The sequence below is a fragment of the Electrophorus electricus genome, chromosome 20 (genome assembly GCF_013358815.1).
Source record: "Electrophorus electricus isolate fEleEle1 chromosome 20, fEleEle1.pri, whole genome shotgun sequence".
Lineage (NCBI taxonomy): Eukaryota > Metazoa > Chordata > Actinopteri > Gymnotiformes > Gymnotidae > Electrophorus > Electrophorus electricus.
The window spans coordinates 1,323,603-1,342,500 of NC_049554.1; the positions used below are offsets into that span (position 1 = coordinate 1,323,603).

An 18,898-nucleotide genomic window follows, 5' to 3' on the forward strand; every position below is an offset into this window, starting at 1 on the left:
ATGTCACCTGACCTGTGTTACATGTTAGCTGGGTTGTTATTATCTGTTCTTATTATCTGTTTTGTCTCAGCATTTGCATTATAATCTTTTGTTAGTTGTTTTCAGGTCCCAGTTCTTGCAGCCGTATTAGGACAATATAATATAATCTGTCCCCAAAATAGGACAAAGTAAAAATGTGAAGTAAAAAGATGTGCAATTTGTTGCTTCATTATTTTTAAACTGCTAGGTAGTGACTATACCTTCATCAACTGTTTAGTAAGGTCGAAGGTTGAGCCAGTAAGCTTTACTAGTAAACTAGTCAATCATAAGGCCTATGTTAGCTCATCATAAGGCATTACCTGTTATTGTCATGCTGAAGCTCAATCATATTGTGACTTCACACACAACAAAGTTACTAAATATGTTAAAATTGAATTACTTGAAAAGGAAAAAGTTAACTTAATTATAAACATTGAGAATTTAGAGATCAGAGTCCTGTTCTGCATTTGATAGTGATAGATCAGCAGCCTAAGGATTTGGGTGTGAGTCAAGAAGGCATGGGTTTGTATAATATCAGATGATAGATGGCACAACCTTTAACCTCTGATATCTCCATGAGGTTTGTGTCTATAGCTACTAAATGCATTGAACTAAAATGTTTCTAAATTACTTCCAGATAACTTCTTAATATTGTTAATATTTTTGTATAATACATTGTATAATAGGAATACCTGTTAAGATGCCTGGCAAATTGTCTGCAGGTAGAAGATTTAGCCAAAGACCCTTTAGCTGTGGAGGATGTCTTCTCACATTGTTGATCTCTTAGTGTGCGGGTGTGTGTCTACATGCTATCACACATTCTTTGCTGATTATGAATATGTGCACGTGTGTGGATTAGTTGAGCAGATCGAGGGATAAAACAGGCTGGGGGGCTCTTACCACCACCATCAATCCTCCTTAGCCACCAGATTACTGGCCAATCCAGGCATGCACAACCTGGAAGTTGGGATTGCCATTTAGATCATAATGGAGGTGGAGATTTGGTGCTCTCTTTGATTTCATTTGCTGTCACAGAGTGATACAAAGAGTGCAAACCTCGCACTGACCTCAGACATATGACAATTTTGGTGGGTTAGAAATGAAGATGCAGTGCATTTTTAGCATTACTTATGAAAATAAATAAACCTAAGGTTCAGAGCACTTTTAAACATTGTGATGGACTGAATGTTATTTTGAAATGTGTTGTGAGGTTCTATAGGCTAGGGTTGTCCTCTTTTTCTTATTTTTATAAAATTCTTTCCTAATATATGTTAGAGCTTGGCTACAATACAGTTTATTATTTATTTATCTGTGATATATCTGTGATTTTTATGTGGAATACATTAGCAACTTTCTTTGTCAGTGGTGCTTGGTAATAGATTCAACTGTCCTCCCTCCTACTGTTCATGAGTGCAACATTTCAAAAGCACAGGAAATGCTGTTGTTCTTTTATATTTTATAATTTTGTCAAATCATTACACTGGGTGAAGTCAGTTTAGTTTAAGAGCAAAAGAGGCAAATTCAGCATTATTTCTTTTGACAAAGATGATACCCACTAACTCTTACTTCCTTCATCTGCAGGTGAGTTATCTGGTCTAGAAGAACCAGTGAAGGAAAAGGAGAGGAAGCAGTCACTGGGCGTGGCCTCTCTGGGCGTGGCCTCTCTGGGCGTGGCCTCTCTAACCATAACAGTGATTGTGATGGTGGATCAAAACACAGATCCTCTGCCCTTAGGGTCTGAAGGTTGTGCCTGCGCTTGCTGATGGAGGTGTCATTATCAAAATGCCTTGCTGCCATATCTGACTATCAGCTTCAAATTTCCCACAACAATCATTGCACTCTGTAAAGCGATGGATGGAGAGGTTGAACTCCGAGCATCTGGCCAGAAAGATGTCTTCCACACAAAGCAGAGGTTCGGGAACAAAAGGAGGAAAAGGCTTAAATCCATTCATAAAGTCTCTACACCACCAATGCTATCAGGGGTTTTCCCAGCTTGTGAATTCTCTTTCATTTTGATCATTTACACCTGGTTCTGTGTACTTGTCAGGTGTGCTCCCCACCTTGTGCACACCCACAATCACAACAGTGAAAACAGAAACAGTTCTGCAAGCTTTTTCCAGTCCTAAAATTGAACCTGAGACTTTTTTCTCCCAACAGTGTCATAGTTGAGGAGCTGATAGCTCATCCACAGTGGCACCAGACGAACGACACTCCTGTTTCTCCCGTATCAAACGCGATATCCGCAGTCTCGACATTCCAATATGGCGATGATTGACCCTCTCTTTCAATGTTGTCTTTTTTCTTCCCTTGACCTATCCTTTCTTTCTCTTTTCTTTCTTCCCTTGGTCTGTTTGTTATGTTTGGTCCGAATGCAATGGTGTGGAAATGGGACCACAAGCACAGAAGTCGACGTCATGTGTAAAACCCATAAACTGCCTTTTTCATGTTCCTCGAGGGGGAGGTCATCACAGCCTCAGATGGAGGTTGCTGGAGATGGAAGGACCATCAGTCAAGTCCAAAGCTCAGTGATATTTAGAACACTGGAATGCTCATCTCCTTTTAGCCATGATCAAGCCATCACTAGTCAATCAGAGAATCCCAGATGTAATAGAATATTGATTTCTTTTTTTTAAAATATCATTATTTTCATCTTGATAGTTTCTTAAAATTGTTGGCCTGATTAAATTTGACATTAAAAGCCTTAGTCATATTTTTACTCATATACCTCATGTGTTTTTTAAGATCATCCTTACTTAATTTATTTTGCACAGTTGCATTCTACTGTACAGAGTATTTATGACTGAAATTGTAAATGACTTCTGAATTTATGTTCTTCAGATTTTTTTGTGCTTATTGCTTGTTATTTTGATTATTTATATTTTTCCTTTTACTGTCATTATTGGTAATGTGTTGGGGGCTTGATTTCTTAAAGCAATAGCATGCAGATAAGTACAGAGCACAATTGTCATTTAAAGTGATTCAAAATAAGTCCCTTGATCATTAAATCATACGTTAGCGGGTACACAAGTTTTACAGTCATACAGTGACTATCTCTCGCGCACGCACACACGTACACACACAGAAACATCTTCATACATACATGCATGCACAAAGACAAACAGACACCTACATATGAGGGGTTTTGATCAAGAGTACATTTTAAATTTTCTATGCAATGATTCATACAAAATTGTCATTGCCACAAATTCACAGCACCAAAACACAGACAGCTTTGTTTCACTGCGCACTCTAAAAATGGATATGGACTTGTTTGTATTTATTATCTTGTATGCATTGAAGTTATTATTGAATTTTTGAATCTTTTTTTAAATTTATTTAGTGGCATGTTGATTACTGCCCCTTATATCCCCTTGTTTTGGGGAATATGTTGCCAAAGGGTTACTTGTGTAGGGTGTCTGGCTTGAACATCCTTCATCCTGTTGCTTAAAGCATGGTTCTGCTCAGCCTCTTTCTGCCTGCACGGTGTACAGTAATCTCTTTCTATGTCTGCATTTCTGTGATCAGGCAACCCAACACTGGTCGCTCTGGCTATACACTCGTTATGTCATCTCTGACAGACACACTGCACTCACACACATACACACAAGCGTCTTGAGTATCAGAGTGTATGCGCAGTAGTATCTGGCCTGATCAGGATCTTAACCGGAAGTCACACTGTTTTATTACAGGTCTTCCTTATTCTTTCTTTATCCAGTCAATGTAACATTTCCAGCAGTTTGTGTCTGCAATATACAAATTACGTGCAGGTTTGAAAATCCATAATTGCTCTACACTAGCTGAATTTTAAAAGGCTCCCTACTTGACAAAGAGAATATTGAAAAAGTCAGTAGCTTGTGCCCTATGCACTACATAGGTATTAGGAAGCCATTTGAGATTCAGTCATGCCAGTCAGCTGAAGATTCTGAATGAAAGCACAAGGTTCTTCAAGTCCATCATGAAGGCTCGTCTTCTGAGATGAGCAGCTGGTGCGAACGGAATGAACAGGTCATGAGGTAGAAGTGATATGCTGAGTAGAATCTTTGGTGGTATCAGATCAGTATGATCAATAAGGAGGAATGACGGGGATGCTTGTACATTACTGTTATTATGGAGATGCTCAATAAGCAGCACATGAGCCAAAGTGGTTTTCACAGATGACACAGAAATGGACAGACGCACATGACACAACACACTTAAACATGTATGCACAAATCCCCCCCCACACACACACAAGCAGATGCATATACACAAGGATTCTTCAATGTAAATACAGACTTTAACTATTTTGTACAGTATTTAAATATCATGAGTGAATAATAACGGCCGTCGTCTGCATCTTCACGCCGGCCTTGCTGCCAACTTTTTGTGCTTTTGTGTATAAAAAGGATGACTGATCATTATTGTTATTTATTATGATTATTATTGTTATTATCACAAAAATAAGCATAGTATCTCTGACTGGCTCTCGATGACTGTTGACTACAGTGAAAAATATATTCTGAAACTTATCTACTCTGTGCAGGATTTCCATACATATTGTGTACAACAAAAAAGAAAGAAAAAGAACAATGTCAAAGTGATAAAAGTTGTATAGGCTTCCGTTGTTACTAAGAATTGGAAGAAATGCGCATGCATATCTTACCAAACTCCAATTGGAAAAAGGTAATAAATATTCAGTAAAAAAAAACCAAAAAAAACACAACAATGAAAATAAAAAGTTTCACTCACTGTTGTAAGTGCAGTGGGCAGAGTTCGAGTCCAGTATCCATCGTAAAACCTTGTGTTTTTTTCAATGTATTCCTGTTGAAAGTACGTATGGTGCATTATGTCATGTAATGTGATTATGAAAATAATGGACCTGCAATTTGTTTCCAAGCTGGAAAAGAATAAAGAGAAAATATGTAAAACAAACTCTTGCCTTGTTAATAAAAGTTGTGTATTGGCCCCTCCTCTGTATTGTCCACGTGGTGGCATTCATCACATGGTCTCGTGTTTTCCTTTCCTCTGTTTTTCTATCTGACTGCCACCTTGTGCATTGTGTTTAGTCTCCCTCATGCTGCCATGCCCCCTCATTACCCATTTCTCCTTATCAGTTGTAACTGTTTCTAGTTAGCCTCCTCATTACAACCTTTACATATACTCCCCTTTATTTGTGTTACTGTTTCACTGTAACAATACTGTTGATATTACTATTGTTGATTTCTCTTTAAACCCCTCTTTACTTACGTTTACGTTCAACTCTTTTGTTCTTTAACGTCGACTTGCGCCTGTATCCTGCCTCTACGTGACAGAATAACCAACCCCATTAAGGATACAGCGAGTCTTGCTGGAGGGGTTGGTGAAGGGAGCACATTTTTGGAAAGACAGGCCTGCCGACACAGAGCAGAGGCCAAGCGGCTTGCAGGGCATCAGCTGGCGGACATGTTGGACTGGATCCTCAGCAGGAACGGGGAGAATGCCAAATGGTGTGCCTTCCCACAGATCTGTCTTTGCTGGTACAGTTATGAGGCAGGCCTGCTCCAAGTGAGAGCTGCTCCTGTGGTAAAGTCACAGGTGCCAATGGAAGAAAAAACAGCTTGAGTCTGCTCCTGAGTGAGAGGCCCAGTTCTCCACTGCCCCTGCCCTGTTGACCATGGTTTACCTGGGGTGGGAGGGTTGGAGCAGAGGGGTCCAAAGGTTGGTCTGTCAAGCGCACTCACTCTTCCTCTCATTCCAAGTTAGAGTGCAGAAGGCATGGCTGGCATCTTATGCACCTGAGGACATTCGCATCATGAACACTGTAGACACTGCTTGGCAGAGGGTGCTCTTCCTGTGTATATAATAACAAATAGCTGGCTAACCTGGTTAAGATATGCCTACGGTTACTTAGAACAGCCATCAACCACTTTTATATCCCACCCCCATCTCCCCCAAAACCCAACTGTTATGTATTACATTTGTTTAGGAGTAGGAAGCGTTGTTGAATTAGGAAGTAGTAAGTATTGTTAAAATAAACATGTTTTACAAATGTGGAGACACAAAAACAACAGAAGCTATAAAAAAACAAAAAAAACCCAACCTAAATCATTAGCAACTTTGTTAGCTGTGGCTAATTTTAAGTCATAAAATGCAGGAAACTAGCTCTCTTTCTTCTGAAGCTCTCAAATCTAGACTGTCTCCTCTAGGCATGCTTTGCTGACTGGACATTTTTGTGTTTTCTGAAGTGGTGTCATAGTGAGCATGTTTGTGCGTGAGCTCTATGATGACACCATGCCCTGTCCAAGGTTGGTTCCCGCCTTGCACTCTGTTGGATTAGGCTCTGTTGGATTAGGCCCTGACCCTTGGTGACCATGAATTGGATTAAGTGGGTTTAGAATGTTTGTAAAGGGATTACTACAATCATTGCTCTCAACATGGTAGCATAGCTCAACAATTTCTGAAATTTTTGCTAATACTTTGAAGCATGTTTACTTACAGGTTTATGGTTTACTTACCAAGACTCCAAAACATTTTCAATAAACTGATTAATATGTTATTTAATGGTCATTTAAATGAGAGGTTTCTTCTCATTCTATCAGCTACACACCCTAACTTACATTCCTACACACTGCAAAATGTGCCAATTTGTCAAAGTACAGAGAGACATATAGCACAGACAGACTCTTTCTTTTGCTCTCAACTGAAAATTTCATGCTGAATTTAATGCTGAAACTAAATCTATTGACTGCAGACTTGTGGTCTCACAGACTGTGTTCAACATCACACACTTCTATACTAAATAGTACTTCAGTTAGTGTGTCCAAAACCAGAGTATTTGCAGTTAGTAATTGAAAAGAACTAGACTATATACTATGCCTCAAAGTGTGCAAACACGGGACACTATTTAATCCAATGAGATTCCAACATCATGGGAGGTGTGGTTTCTGAAGCCACACCAAAATAAATAAATAAATGACAGATGTTAATGAAGTCATTTTCAAGTGTAGGCCTATGTATAATGTTTAATAACATACATGATTCTTATGCTGATTGTTTTTCATTTATTCTGTAAAACATTTATTTCTTAGCATGATATGTGGCAAAAACAAAGCGGTCATTGTGCGGAAATATTGATTTCCATTAGCCAATTAGCATGAGATGGTGTTTGCATACCTGTTAGCTATATAGCTAACTCAATGTTCTAGGCTAACTGCTGTATTTTTACACAAAATACAATTTTTTTTAAAAAATGCTGCAAAACATTTTGGTCTTTGTGTGATTTAGAAAAAAAGCAAAAAAAACACTGCACCTGAACTTTAAGAGCCTGTGGGTGCTTTAATTGATCTCAGCGGTAGGGTTGTCACCCTCAGTCCTTCAACTGTACAGTCTGGTTTTTAGGCTGTGTCAAGTTTTTTGTGATGTTCTTCTGTATTGTGGGGGGTTGAACAAGCAATACTATCATGTCAGTTTATTTGTCACTCCTCACTTATTCCCTCTGTAACTGGCAGAGTTAGTCTACTCAAAAGTTGGCAGGCAAAGTCGAATAGAAAGTACAGGTGAAGACAAATTCGTGCTCAGTCTAATTGAGTATGATTTTGGCTTGTTCAAAAGGTGGCAACTCTCCTCAGTGCATAAATTTCAACATTTTAGTCATGTTCAGTCATGTTTAGTCAAGTTCAAAGGTCAAGGGCCTTCAGTTACAATGGTTAAGTGTGTCCGAAATGTTCCACAATCATTTGAAAATAGTACTAAATATGTCATGAGAATAGTATGTGCTGCTATCCATCACTCCCCAGACATCACAGGTGCCCCATCAAATCTGCAATGCCACAGGACTGCAAGTGTATAAAAAGTGCAAGAGGACTTTAATATAATTTGTTTTTATGGTTAACATTGTCATCAATATATTATAGTAAAGCAAGATGAACACAACTAACCCTTTTGGTGTTGCTCATATTATTGGGCATTCGATAACCGCTCCTCAATCTCAGAGGCAGAGGGTTTTATCCACTCATCCCATTGTTCAGAGTTTTACCCTCCAGAGGTATGCAGTTTATCTTAATGCAGATTACAGAGTAAGTTTCAGTGTCATAGGCAGTGGACCAATTGTTAATGAGGATCAAGATCACTCATTTACCATGGAAACGAGTTGAGCTGAACTCTCCTTGCATGCTTTAAATGCTTGCAGCTGTGCAGCCTCACAGATTTGATGTGATGAGGTTGATAAAATCAGTATATGTCAAAGAATGTAAAACCATAGTCTGTGAGACTGGAGTACATGAGTACAGAGATTCAGCATATGAACCATGAAAATGTGAAGGCATTGAATCATAATGACAATATGTTAACCACTGCGCTAAAATATGACTTCATTTTTTTGTTTATTCTCTTATTTTCTTAAATGATATATTTCGAGGACATTAACATTGAAAACACAATTAGAGTACATGTAGGGACAAATGAATCTGATTATAAAGTAGCTTGTAGTTTTCATCATTGTTGGTGGAAAAAAATTAAAATGCTAAAGCTGCATATTAATACAAAAACTGTTTGACACATCTAGACATATATAACAGAGATGATTTCACAGGTCCTGTTTAACAGAAGTACCAAAATGAATCCTTAGGTGTCAGCAGAGGGCTGTTTTGTTCCATGGTAAGCCAGTCAGTGTGTTAAGTTTGAAGAAGGATTTGCACAGGGCTTCAGCTTCACTCAATATGCTATTTTATGCTTTGAAAATCTGGCTATAATGGGAATCATTTTTTATAGTTAGTGAATCAGACCTGACTCACTGAACGATCTTGTGGCTAAATGATCTTGGCAGTGGTCTATAACTCTCTCTGTTCAAGTAATCATATTCCTTACAATCCAAAGCTCAGGAACAGATCAACTAGATCTTATGTTAAAAATTTTGATGAACCAATTAAAATTTGATCCTGTTTATGAGGGAGAGTGAAATGCAGAACAGAACTGATAGGGGGAATAGTAGATCAGTACTCTGACAACCCAACTACCACCCAAAGATCTGTTCCATTCTGCCATTGCACAAGACCCTTAAATCCAGACTTTTCCTTGGGGAAAGTTTCCACCTAGTGTAAACTGCCTTAGGCAAAAGTATCATTTAAATAAAACATTTCTGAGGTGACTGGATATGACAGGAGAGAGACATAGTGGCACTTGAAGCAATCTGTGAAGAATTGTTCAGAATTTCACCACAATTTTGAAAATCTCTACATCTTTCACTACAGTACACTGCAGTAAATGTTTCTTCATAAATACAATGTACTTACTTATGTGTCACACACATTGTAAATGTCAGTAGAACATAGCAAATGCCTAGATGATTTTAAAGTAGCAGATGAGTAATGCCATTTAACAAAACATATCTTTTTCATACAATTTGAAATGTGTTTCTACTTTTTATGAAATACCAATGATGATAAGAAGCATTCTATAGGGGTAGACTGAGCAGTATATTTCTAGCCATGAGCTTTTCTCCTTCTGATTTAATTAGTAGCCTTGTCACCTTCAACTCTATTCAGATTTATTTGTATTGTGCTTTTACAACATGCATCATAACATCTTTACAGAAAACAAATATACAGAGAATCTGGGTCCAGGCCCCAAATGAGCAACCAAAGGTGATAATGGCAAGGAAAAACTTCCTGAGCGCAAGAGGAAGGAACCTTGAGAGGAACCCAGGCTTAGAAGTGGAATCCATTCTCCCGTGGTCGACAACAGATGGCAAAGAAATAGCACACATTAAATAGATTTGTTTTTGCTTACAACTTGCTATAAACCTTACAATAGCATCTTATAAGGCTTACAAAATGACTAAGAAATATTTTGCAGGCAAACTCAGATTATTCAATAAGAACCAATTCAGAGCCAGTAAACAGTAAACAAAACAGACTGGCAGAAGATCTGAGGGTGGAGGTGATGGGCTCTTCAGTAAAGTCTCCATGGCACCCAGAAACAGTTTTTGATCTCTTCAGTAGTGTTCCATAAAAGGTCTCATTCCACATATATGCTCTTGCTCTTTTGAATTAATTTCATGTATAAATAGGTTGACGCTATAAAGTGTTGTGGGATGACAATGCTGTATCTACAAAATGCTTTTTAAATACAACAGATCATGCGTTGTTATTAAGGAAATGACGAGCTTTAGTGAGTTTTAGTGAGCTTTCTGTTAAGTGGTTTAGGACATATCTGTTAGATTTTAGTCAAGTTGTGGGTGTCTGTGCCATTTACTTCAAAGTGGGATTAGCTAATGTGTTTTGAGTCCCTAGTTGTTTCCTTTATCAATGACATGAGAGTAGATTGTGTAGCACAATGATAATATTATATTAGATTAAAATATTACAGCATTTTATTTTGAAATATGAACGTTTCTTTATGGGTGTATGTGAAGCAAGTTACCGAGAGATGGGCAGGATTATTAATTGTTATTAGTTAATTCTCTATAAAAATATTTTTATTATTGAGTGATTTCTTTACATTTATTTACTGAAGTCAATATAATTTGAGAAATTGATCAGATAAGAACTTGGATCCTTAATTCATGTTCTGAAATGAGCAGAGTTTACAATTTTTTTTGGTGAATAAGTAAAAAGTCATTACTGAGTGATATTATATTAGCAATGCTAGTTCATTATTCACAGATCATTTTATTAGGTTTTATAATATAATAACTGAACTGATGCATTTGTGTTTTTTGGTTGTGGGATCTCTATCTTCAATTTGAACATTCTCTTTGACTTTGTCACAGCTTGTCACAACTGAAACTGAAACAACTGCAACAAACTAACAAACCAACTAGCAAAACCTATATATTTACCCCCATGTGCTTGATATGCAGGTCTGCTGAATTTTGCTGTTATCCAAAAATCTATATTTTATGCTGAAGTCAAGGGTGAGCATGTGTAATGTACTTCTTGATATTTTTAAATGTATTTATTTTATATGAATTTCATTTTTTTTAAGTTATTTATTTTCTATTGTGTGAAACATAACTGATAACTTTTGGTTCTCCTTGATACATGGCATCTTGATCGGGTAAAAAGCACACTGGCAAAGGCTGTTTATTTGTTTCTTTAAGCAGGCCAACAACATAAATTCCCCATTTTACACTGAAGCGCTGATACACGTCCGTCAACACACAGATCTACATAATGCAGAAGTACAGCCATTACACCTACACCTTTTTGTCTGCAAATGATTCAGCATTACCTTGGTCAAGACCTCCTTTTTGCAGTGGTTGAGAGTGTTCTTAGCATGGAACTGTCTACAGTTATTTTCTAAGAAGTTTCTCAACCTCTGCCTTATCCTCTACCTAATCTCTTTTCCCTTATCTCAACTCTGTATCCACCACCTTTTATATGTTTGGTTCAAAACTATATTATTTTGTTCAAAGTTTAAATTAAAAAAAAAATCTAAAGGTTTTACAATTTAAGTGGTTAATAATAATTGGTTACTGTGAAAGAATCTATGAGTTGCCTAGATACAGTATTGGATTAGTATTTGAATGGAGTATAAAGTATAAAGGTATGAAGTATAAAGGTGAATCAGAAGATAAAGTTTTTTAGCAAGAAAGTTATTTTTCAGGATACATGGAGGCACCAAATCTAGCTCATAAAGGACACTCAAGCAGAATAATGAACCAACACAGCTGTGTTGCTCTTGAGGACTGGAGTCTGACACCCAGCATGACCAAAATATCCTGGCAATGCTGTGGTTTCTCCACTTACCACCACTCACCATTAACCTCTATCTGGATCAAAGCATTTAGTAGAGCAAGAAGAACAATATCTGAGCCTAGATTAGCCCTTTTTCTTTGACGAATGCTGTTGAAATTGGCACCTGGTTTTGATTGTGTATGTCAAGAAGAACTTTATGTAATATATGGATAAGTGTAATAAAAACACTTTCACAGGAGCGTTGGACATTATGCAGTAAGACAGATCCTGGAATTAGATAACTGAATATGAAAGTTACCCAAGTCTAGTGAAAGCTAGAATGTAGTTTATATTCTAAGGGTCACTGTGACCCTTTTTGTGTGGTTTTCCCCTGTCCAGTCTCCCTCTACCACAATGCTTTCTAAACTTCAACCTACACTGGCTGGCAGTACTGGGGCTCCTGTCCTCATCCTGTAAATGCATATTCCTTTGTGTATGTGTTTGGATGTGAATATATGCTTGTGTTTGGGGGGGGGGGGTATGTTGCATTGACATTATTTTCATGTCTCATTCTATCATCTATTATAATACAGCAAAGTGCAAACCTGTCTTCAGATCAGGTAGCCTTCACCGTTTTTTTTTTTTTTTTTTTGTATTAACTGTTAAGGGAGAAAGGCAACAATACGATTGTCAGGTCAGACACTTCTGTCAGCACTGCTTTATACTCTGATCTGAGCACAGCTATTTACATTGACAAGTCGAGCATTTAGCAGGTGCCCTTGTCCAGAGCAACATATACTCATGGTACCATAAATAGATTAGTGTCAAGACAAGAATACTGTCAAACTTAGTCTGGCTAAACTAGGATAAAATGCTGTGGGTTTTTTTTTTTTGTGTGTGTGTGTGTGTGTGTGTGTGTGTGTGTAAGAACGCGCGCGCGCACATTTAGGTGGGGTGAATTTAAGAGGCGGCGAATCTCCAGTCGTCAGCCAGTGTCTCAGCTGTACAGTCAGGAACAGTTCATTCCAGCACCTGGATGCGAGCACAGAGTCCTTATGCTTACTTTCTATGTGTCCTGGGGGAAGCGTGGTGCTGCAGAACGGTGTTCGATCAGTGGTTTTAGGTACGTGCGTTTAGGTCCAGTTTTGGCTTTGTAAATTTCAAAGAACTGCTTTGGAAACTGCAAACAGTCTACAGGTATACAAAACATGAGTATTTTAATTACTTTGGTGGACAATTTACAGCTGTGCGTAGTCCACAGGTAACAACCCTTGACGTGATCTATAACTTGTAGAAATGCTTCTGCCTTTTCTGGGCTCTGGCCCTTTAACTGTCTTCCCCAGAAAATCCCCATACGACTACGGCCTTGGAGCGCGCGTCCGCGGCCCAATGACAGCGCGTAATGCTGCGAGACCGGAGTGAATCAAGGGGACTTGGTGCTCGCGGAGCGCGCGGTGATGGAGGAAAGCCGTCGTGAAAACAGGTATGTCACTGCACTATCGACGTTAAATGTTGCCATGTAGCGCGATCAGACACCAAAGTGCAATTGGACCGAACGGGTGAAGGTAGTCACGAAACGAGAAGAAAAATACTAGTGCAGCGTGGAACTGCATAGCGAGGGAATATAAGATGTTCAATGTTCATTGTCCGCGTGATTTTACATAAATCTCTTTGAGATACACGCTGTATGAAGATATTTGGATTAAATATTTTGCGTATCCCTCCGTTTGCATGTTAAATGAATGGGGTGTATGAGAAATCAATTGTGATGTGTGAAATATTCCTGTAGTCTAAATCAGTCGTGAAACATAGAATGCTTGTTTGAATCCGGCTGTATCAGGATAGCCCTCGTGTGATTTTATTCTGTGAATTAAATTATTAGTCCAAACACGGGTTGCAGGATACAGGCTACATCAGAGCAATTGTTTGCAGTTGTTCCACTGTGTTCGTAATAGTGAATTGCATAAGGTCATTATTTTTGTCGGAACATATTTTACATGAACCCTCCAAATAAAATCCTAAAGATGATAAAGGATTGTCTAAAATTCTTCCCTACAATATAGCGGCATGTGCACTCGGTCGACCTTTAGCGAAAGTGTGATGATTGACGTTTCTTAAATCCATTCAGTTAAGCAGGACGTATACACACGCGTGCGGTACTTTATAGTTGGGGGAGGGCTTTGTGTGATTTTCGTGAGGAATCTTTAAATTAACTGACAAGGGTTTTATTGGCGTCGGCTACGTACTGATGCTACGCAGGAGGGGATTCCTTGATAAAATGTTACCCAACGCTTGCCGATAATACAAACCCGCAGACAACGCCTATACTCATATTGCCTAATGATGCGGATGGCTAAAGTGTCTTCTGACCGATTATATTGGCAATAAACAACCCTACGTTTTGTGTGTATATATATATATATATATATATATATATATATATATATATATATATAAACAACCCTATATTATATATATAAACAACCCTACATTTTATATATATATATATATATATATATATATATATATATATATATATATATATATATATATATATATATATATATATAAAATGTTGGAACCTATAGTTCAAAGCCTACAAGTATACCACACCATATGAATTTAATTGAATTTAAATGTTAACCTAAGAATTTGTTTAGGTATTTGGTGGAACTGACCTGTAGCTCAGGTAGGGCTCACTCAGACTTTCTCTCTTTAGTACGATGCAGTGTTACTGAGCCTCATGAATTGTAGATAATTTGCCACCTTTGCTTGGGTATACACAGCTGGGTATGACCACTGCGAATTTTAACGCCAAAGTGGCCATGAGGTAATGAGAAAAGAGAGGGAGTATGAGAGGATGAGAGATGGAGAGAGGGGACAAAAGAGGACATGAGGGACTTAGAAACGATAGCTGTTGAAAAAAAAGATGGAGGGAGAGCGAGCAGAGAGACAGAGCGTGAGCGCTCAATGGAAGAGAGATGGAGACAGACGCAGTGGATCACGACCGTCTCCTGGTGCATGATGGAGCTGATTGAGCAGGTATAGGAAGATTTTAGCAATTCTAAGATCATGGCTTTGATTCCTAAGGATATAAGTGTGTAAGCTATAATATGTTTTAAGAGTGTCCACCAAAGGCTGCGAGTGTTCTCACTCATTCTAACAGTGCTGGAGTCCCAATAGACACATGCTGAGAAAGGGGGGAAATTCCCTCTGCTTGAGATTACAGTGTCTGAGACAAAGCTAGCGTGCAGTGCTGGGAGGCTCTCTTTCATTCAGATAGTGGCCGACTGCTTTAAAATGGTAGGGGTTTGCTAACAGGTGCTTCTCGGATTGGATTTGGGATGTAGTTGTGCCCCCAGTAACCCAGCAGTTATGATTTACACAGATTGGCCACCTGGTTGTATGCAGAAAACAGTACATCTTGCCTTGTCTTGTTCCTGCTGCTGTTTGGTTAGGAAGAAAATTATGTTAAAGGCAGCTGAAAATGAACTTGGACATCTTATTTCGGGCCTGTGAAGTCCCACAATCCATATGTACGTTGCAATTATTTATTTATTTGTTTGTTTGTTTATGGCTCCTCATCATTTTTCTGAATCATCTGGAAACAAGACTAATTAATTAAAAAAATTGCATCTAACAAATGCAGTGGCACTGGCAACTTCTTGTCAATTAACATTTGTCCAGTCAGATTTACTGCTGCATTTCCACAATGTAGGTGCAATGGGTCCTGATGCTGTAGTAGAAATGAAGAGGGGGGTAGCGATTTCATAGGCAGCTCAGTGCAATGACCATACAGGCCATTGTGTTCATCTAACAGCCAGAGACAGGAAGAGAGAGTGTTAGTTTGGACAGGCCTTGGGTCACTGAGGCTCATACACATGCATGAATGGACGCATGAGCACACCCACACACTCACACATCCCCACACAGGAGGGGCAGGAAGTGTTCGCTCTGTAGGTCAGGCACACATATGCACACATAGACACATGGCCATTTACTGTCCACTCACAGTACGCAAACTCACGCACACACACCTACACACACACAGAGCACAGGCTGTGTGCTGTTGGATGTCTGTGTAGCCTGATGACATGACACAGCCATCTGCAGCTCTGCAGCATAAACACACATTTCTTTCTTTTAAAAAGTCATGCTTGCACATGCAAATGTACATACAGGGACAGAGTGCTTGGTCACAGGAGTGAAAACAGGTGCACTTTTCTTCATCTGCTCGGTTGCAGTTGCCATGGAAACTTGCACCAAGACGACGATGGCAACGGCGTTATCATCAGTGCTGCCAGTGAGCGGTCCACGCCTCCGAGATTAGCTGCTGAGAGTGTCGAGAGTTTGCCTTTAGAGGAGCTGCTCAGACGTACCTGCCTTTTCCCAGACTGAACAACTGACTAAAAGGTTTTTAGATCAAGAGTGTGAAGGTGAATACATCTGGTTTATATGAATGAGTATCTTAATGTTGAGTCTGGCACACATGTAAACATTTGTGCAGCCCTTTATTGTATGAGGCGTGAGGTTGATATGGTATTGTGCTCCTGTAGCTCAACAGGTACATTAAAGTATCAAGGTCCTGGGTTCAATTTCTAGGAAACATTCTTTTTTTTTTTTTTTTTTTTTTTTTTTTTTTTTTTTAAACTGATAAATATGCTAAGTCAGATCTATCTATCTATCTATCTATCTATCTATCTATCTATCTATCTATCTATCTATCTATCTATCTATATATAGGTGTGGGCAGCTATTGAAGTAATTGGTCAAAAACATTATAAAAACAAAACTATAATATATAACATTGTAATAGAAAAATAATATTAATACTCTCGCAAACATACTGATTTCCAAAATGCCATATTTTAAATTCGTTTTAAAATACATAGTTTACTTAGTTTTATTGGCCCATATGGTTTTGAGCATGACCAAAGCTCTTTGAGGTGTTTCTGAAGGAGTCAGTTGGTATAGCCCCTTCAGTGTTGTGACCCTTCACTCCAACTTGCATGGGTGCAGTGGCCTGCTGAGGGCTGGCTGGCCATCAACACACACGTGAACTTTGATGTGGCTGGAGTATAGCACAACCACAGGTGTATTTTATCTCTACACTCACTGGATCTTCTGTATTCTTGCGTGTACCTGTGTGTTTGTGTGTGTGCATGTGTGAGAGTGGGTTCTTGATCCTGAGAGGTTCAGAAGTGACAGGTAAGCACTTGAGGGATGCCAGGTATTTTCTGTGTGGGTGTCTGTGTTTTGTTGTGTTGTGGTGTGTGTGTGTGTGTGTGTGTGTGTGTGTGTGTGTGTGTGTGTGTGTGTGTGTGTGTGTGTGTGTGTGAAAGAGAGATTCTGTGCCAAAGCTCACTGCGCTTGGAGTTTATGACTCATTCTTTTTGGCATGAACTGCAGCAATACCCTTTCACAAAGGATAAACTAAGTGTATGGGTGTGTGTGGGTGTGTCTGCATATGTGTGCATGTGCATGTGTGGGTGTGTCTGCATATGCGTGCATGTGTGTGTGTGTGTGTGTGTCTGTGTGTGCATGTGTATATGAGTGCTCATTCCCATTTGGGTGTGGTTATCCACATGTTACTCTCCAATGGTTGGATTTGTTACACAGTTGGTCTGTGTCTTTAGGATCTCACTGAGTGGGGTGTGTGTAGAGTCTTCAGGAGCAGCGTAGTACAATACAACAAGCAGCATACCAACAGTCTTTTTATCAGCATTCCTCTAATAGCACTGTATGTAGAATTTGAACATTTAAACACATATTCTCTTCTCTTCTCGTCTCTTCTCTTCTCGTCTCTTCTCTTCTCATCTCTTCTCGTCTCATCTCTTCTCTTCTCTTCTCTTCTCTTCTCTTCTCGTCTCGTCTCTTCTCTTCTCTTCTCTTCTCTTCTCTTCTCTTCTCTTCTCGTCTCGTCTCTTCTCTTGATTTCTAATGCTGCAGAATATCTGCATTAAAAAGCTTGGTTCTCTATGAATAAAACTAACCATCCCTACTCTGTCTCCTTCTCTCCCCCACTTCCTTAACACAGGATGCACTAAAATACCCTACCAGTCACTGAGGGGTGGAGACTCTTATCATCGAGACACGCCCCCTTCCCATCCACTTTTTCTGCGGTCACAGAGATGTACGGGGGTGCTCGGGGTGTGAGCCACGTCGAGGGCAGCCCGGCGCGCTCCCCACGCCTGCCCCGATCACCCCGTCTGGGCCACCGCCGGGCGGCAAGCAATAGTTCGGGCGGCAAGACCCTCTCCATGGAGAACATCCAGTCACTGAATGCTGCCTATGCCACCTCCGGCCCCATGTACCTGAGCGACCACGAGGCCGTCGGCTCCGCCTCCACCTACCCCAAGGGCACCATGACGCTGGGCCGGGCCACCAGCCGTGCCATGTATGGCGGCAGGGTCACTGCCATGGGCAGCAGCCCCAATATCGCATCCGTGGGCCTGCCACACGCTGACCTGCTCTCGTACGGGGAGTTAGGCTCTCTGGGCATGCTACAGCACCACCAGCAGGGGGCACTGCTGCGCCAGGCCATGAGGGGCCAGGGCGGCGAACTGCTGGAGCTGCAGGCTCAGGTCAGGGACATGCAACGCGAGAACGACCTCCTGCGGCGTGAGCTGGACCTGAAGGAGAGCAAGCTGGGCTCCTCCACCAACAGCATCAAGAGCTTCTGGAGCCCAGAGCTGAAGAAGGAGCGAGTGATGAGGAAAGAAGAGGCGGCACGCACTTCCATCCTGAAAGAGCAGATGAGGCTGACTCACGAGGAGAATCAGGTCAGGAATAGCGATTTTGGTGTTCACACTGAGAGGGCGTTACTGGTCTGGATGGCAGTTAATGGGTTAACCTCTAAAACAAGAATTCGGTTTACAGTGTGCAGTGCAGTGGATGGTGTATTGGTGTTTCTTGTTTGCTGATTCATGATCTTTACACATCCAATTTCAGCTGCCACAGATATATTGTGAACTGGTTCCACTCTTCATCTCTTCTTAAACACTCTTCTTCTTAAACATCATTACACTGACCCACATGCATATGCATCAGTACTATCTTTATGAGAGTTTTCTATTTAACTTATGTATTACTGTAAGGAAAACATTTAGTATTTAAAATTAAATCTGAAAGTATTTTTTAATCAAAGGGACCAGGAAAAAAGTTCCCACAACTTTAGAATTTGCTTTCCTGTTAGTGGGGAAATTGATTCCTCATAAAGATACAAAACAAGCACTCACACTCAGTCC

General features: G+C 39.8%; 2 protein-coding genes across 7 annotated transcripts in view; both read left to right on the forward strand.

The window, feature by feature from the left end:
* Positions 1 to 4,929, forward strand: part of bsnb (bassoon (presynaptic cytomatrix protein) b) — an 81,229-nt gene extending 76,300 nt beyond the window's left edge. For all 3 annotated transcript variants that reach the window (XM_035520427.1, XM_035520428.1, XM_027020375.2), the window contains one exon: positions 1,600 to 4,929. The gene's annotated coding sequence lies outside the window, so the exon portion shown is untranslated. The remainder of the gene's footprint in view (positions 1 to 1,599) is intronic.
* A 7,724-nt stretch (positions 4,930 to 12,653) lies between these two features.
* erc2 (ELKS/RAB6-interacting/CAST family member 2) overlaps positions 12,654 to 18,898 on the forward strand; it is a 58,542-nt gene continuing 52,297 nt past the window's right edge. For 2 of the 4 annotated variants that reach the window (XM_035520498.1, XM_035520501.1), the window contains exons 1-3: positions 12,654 to 12,774; positions 12,995 to 13,134; positions 17,689 to 18,433. In XM_035520498.1, the coding sequence (XP_035376391.1) occupies positions 17,783 to 18,433 (651 nt within the window). In that variant the 5' untranslated portion in view covers positions 12,654 to 12,774; positions 12,995 to 13,134; positions 17,689 to 17,782. Of the gene's footprint in view, positions 12,775 to 12,994; positions 13,135 to 15,895; positions 16,088 to 16,824; positions 16,860 to 17,287; positions 17,392 to 17,688; positions 18,434 to 18,898 lie in introns of all 4 variants that reach the window. The other 2 variants (XM_035520499.1, XM_035520500.1) reach the window with 2 other exon arrangements.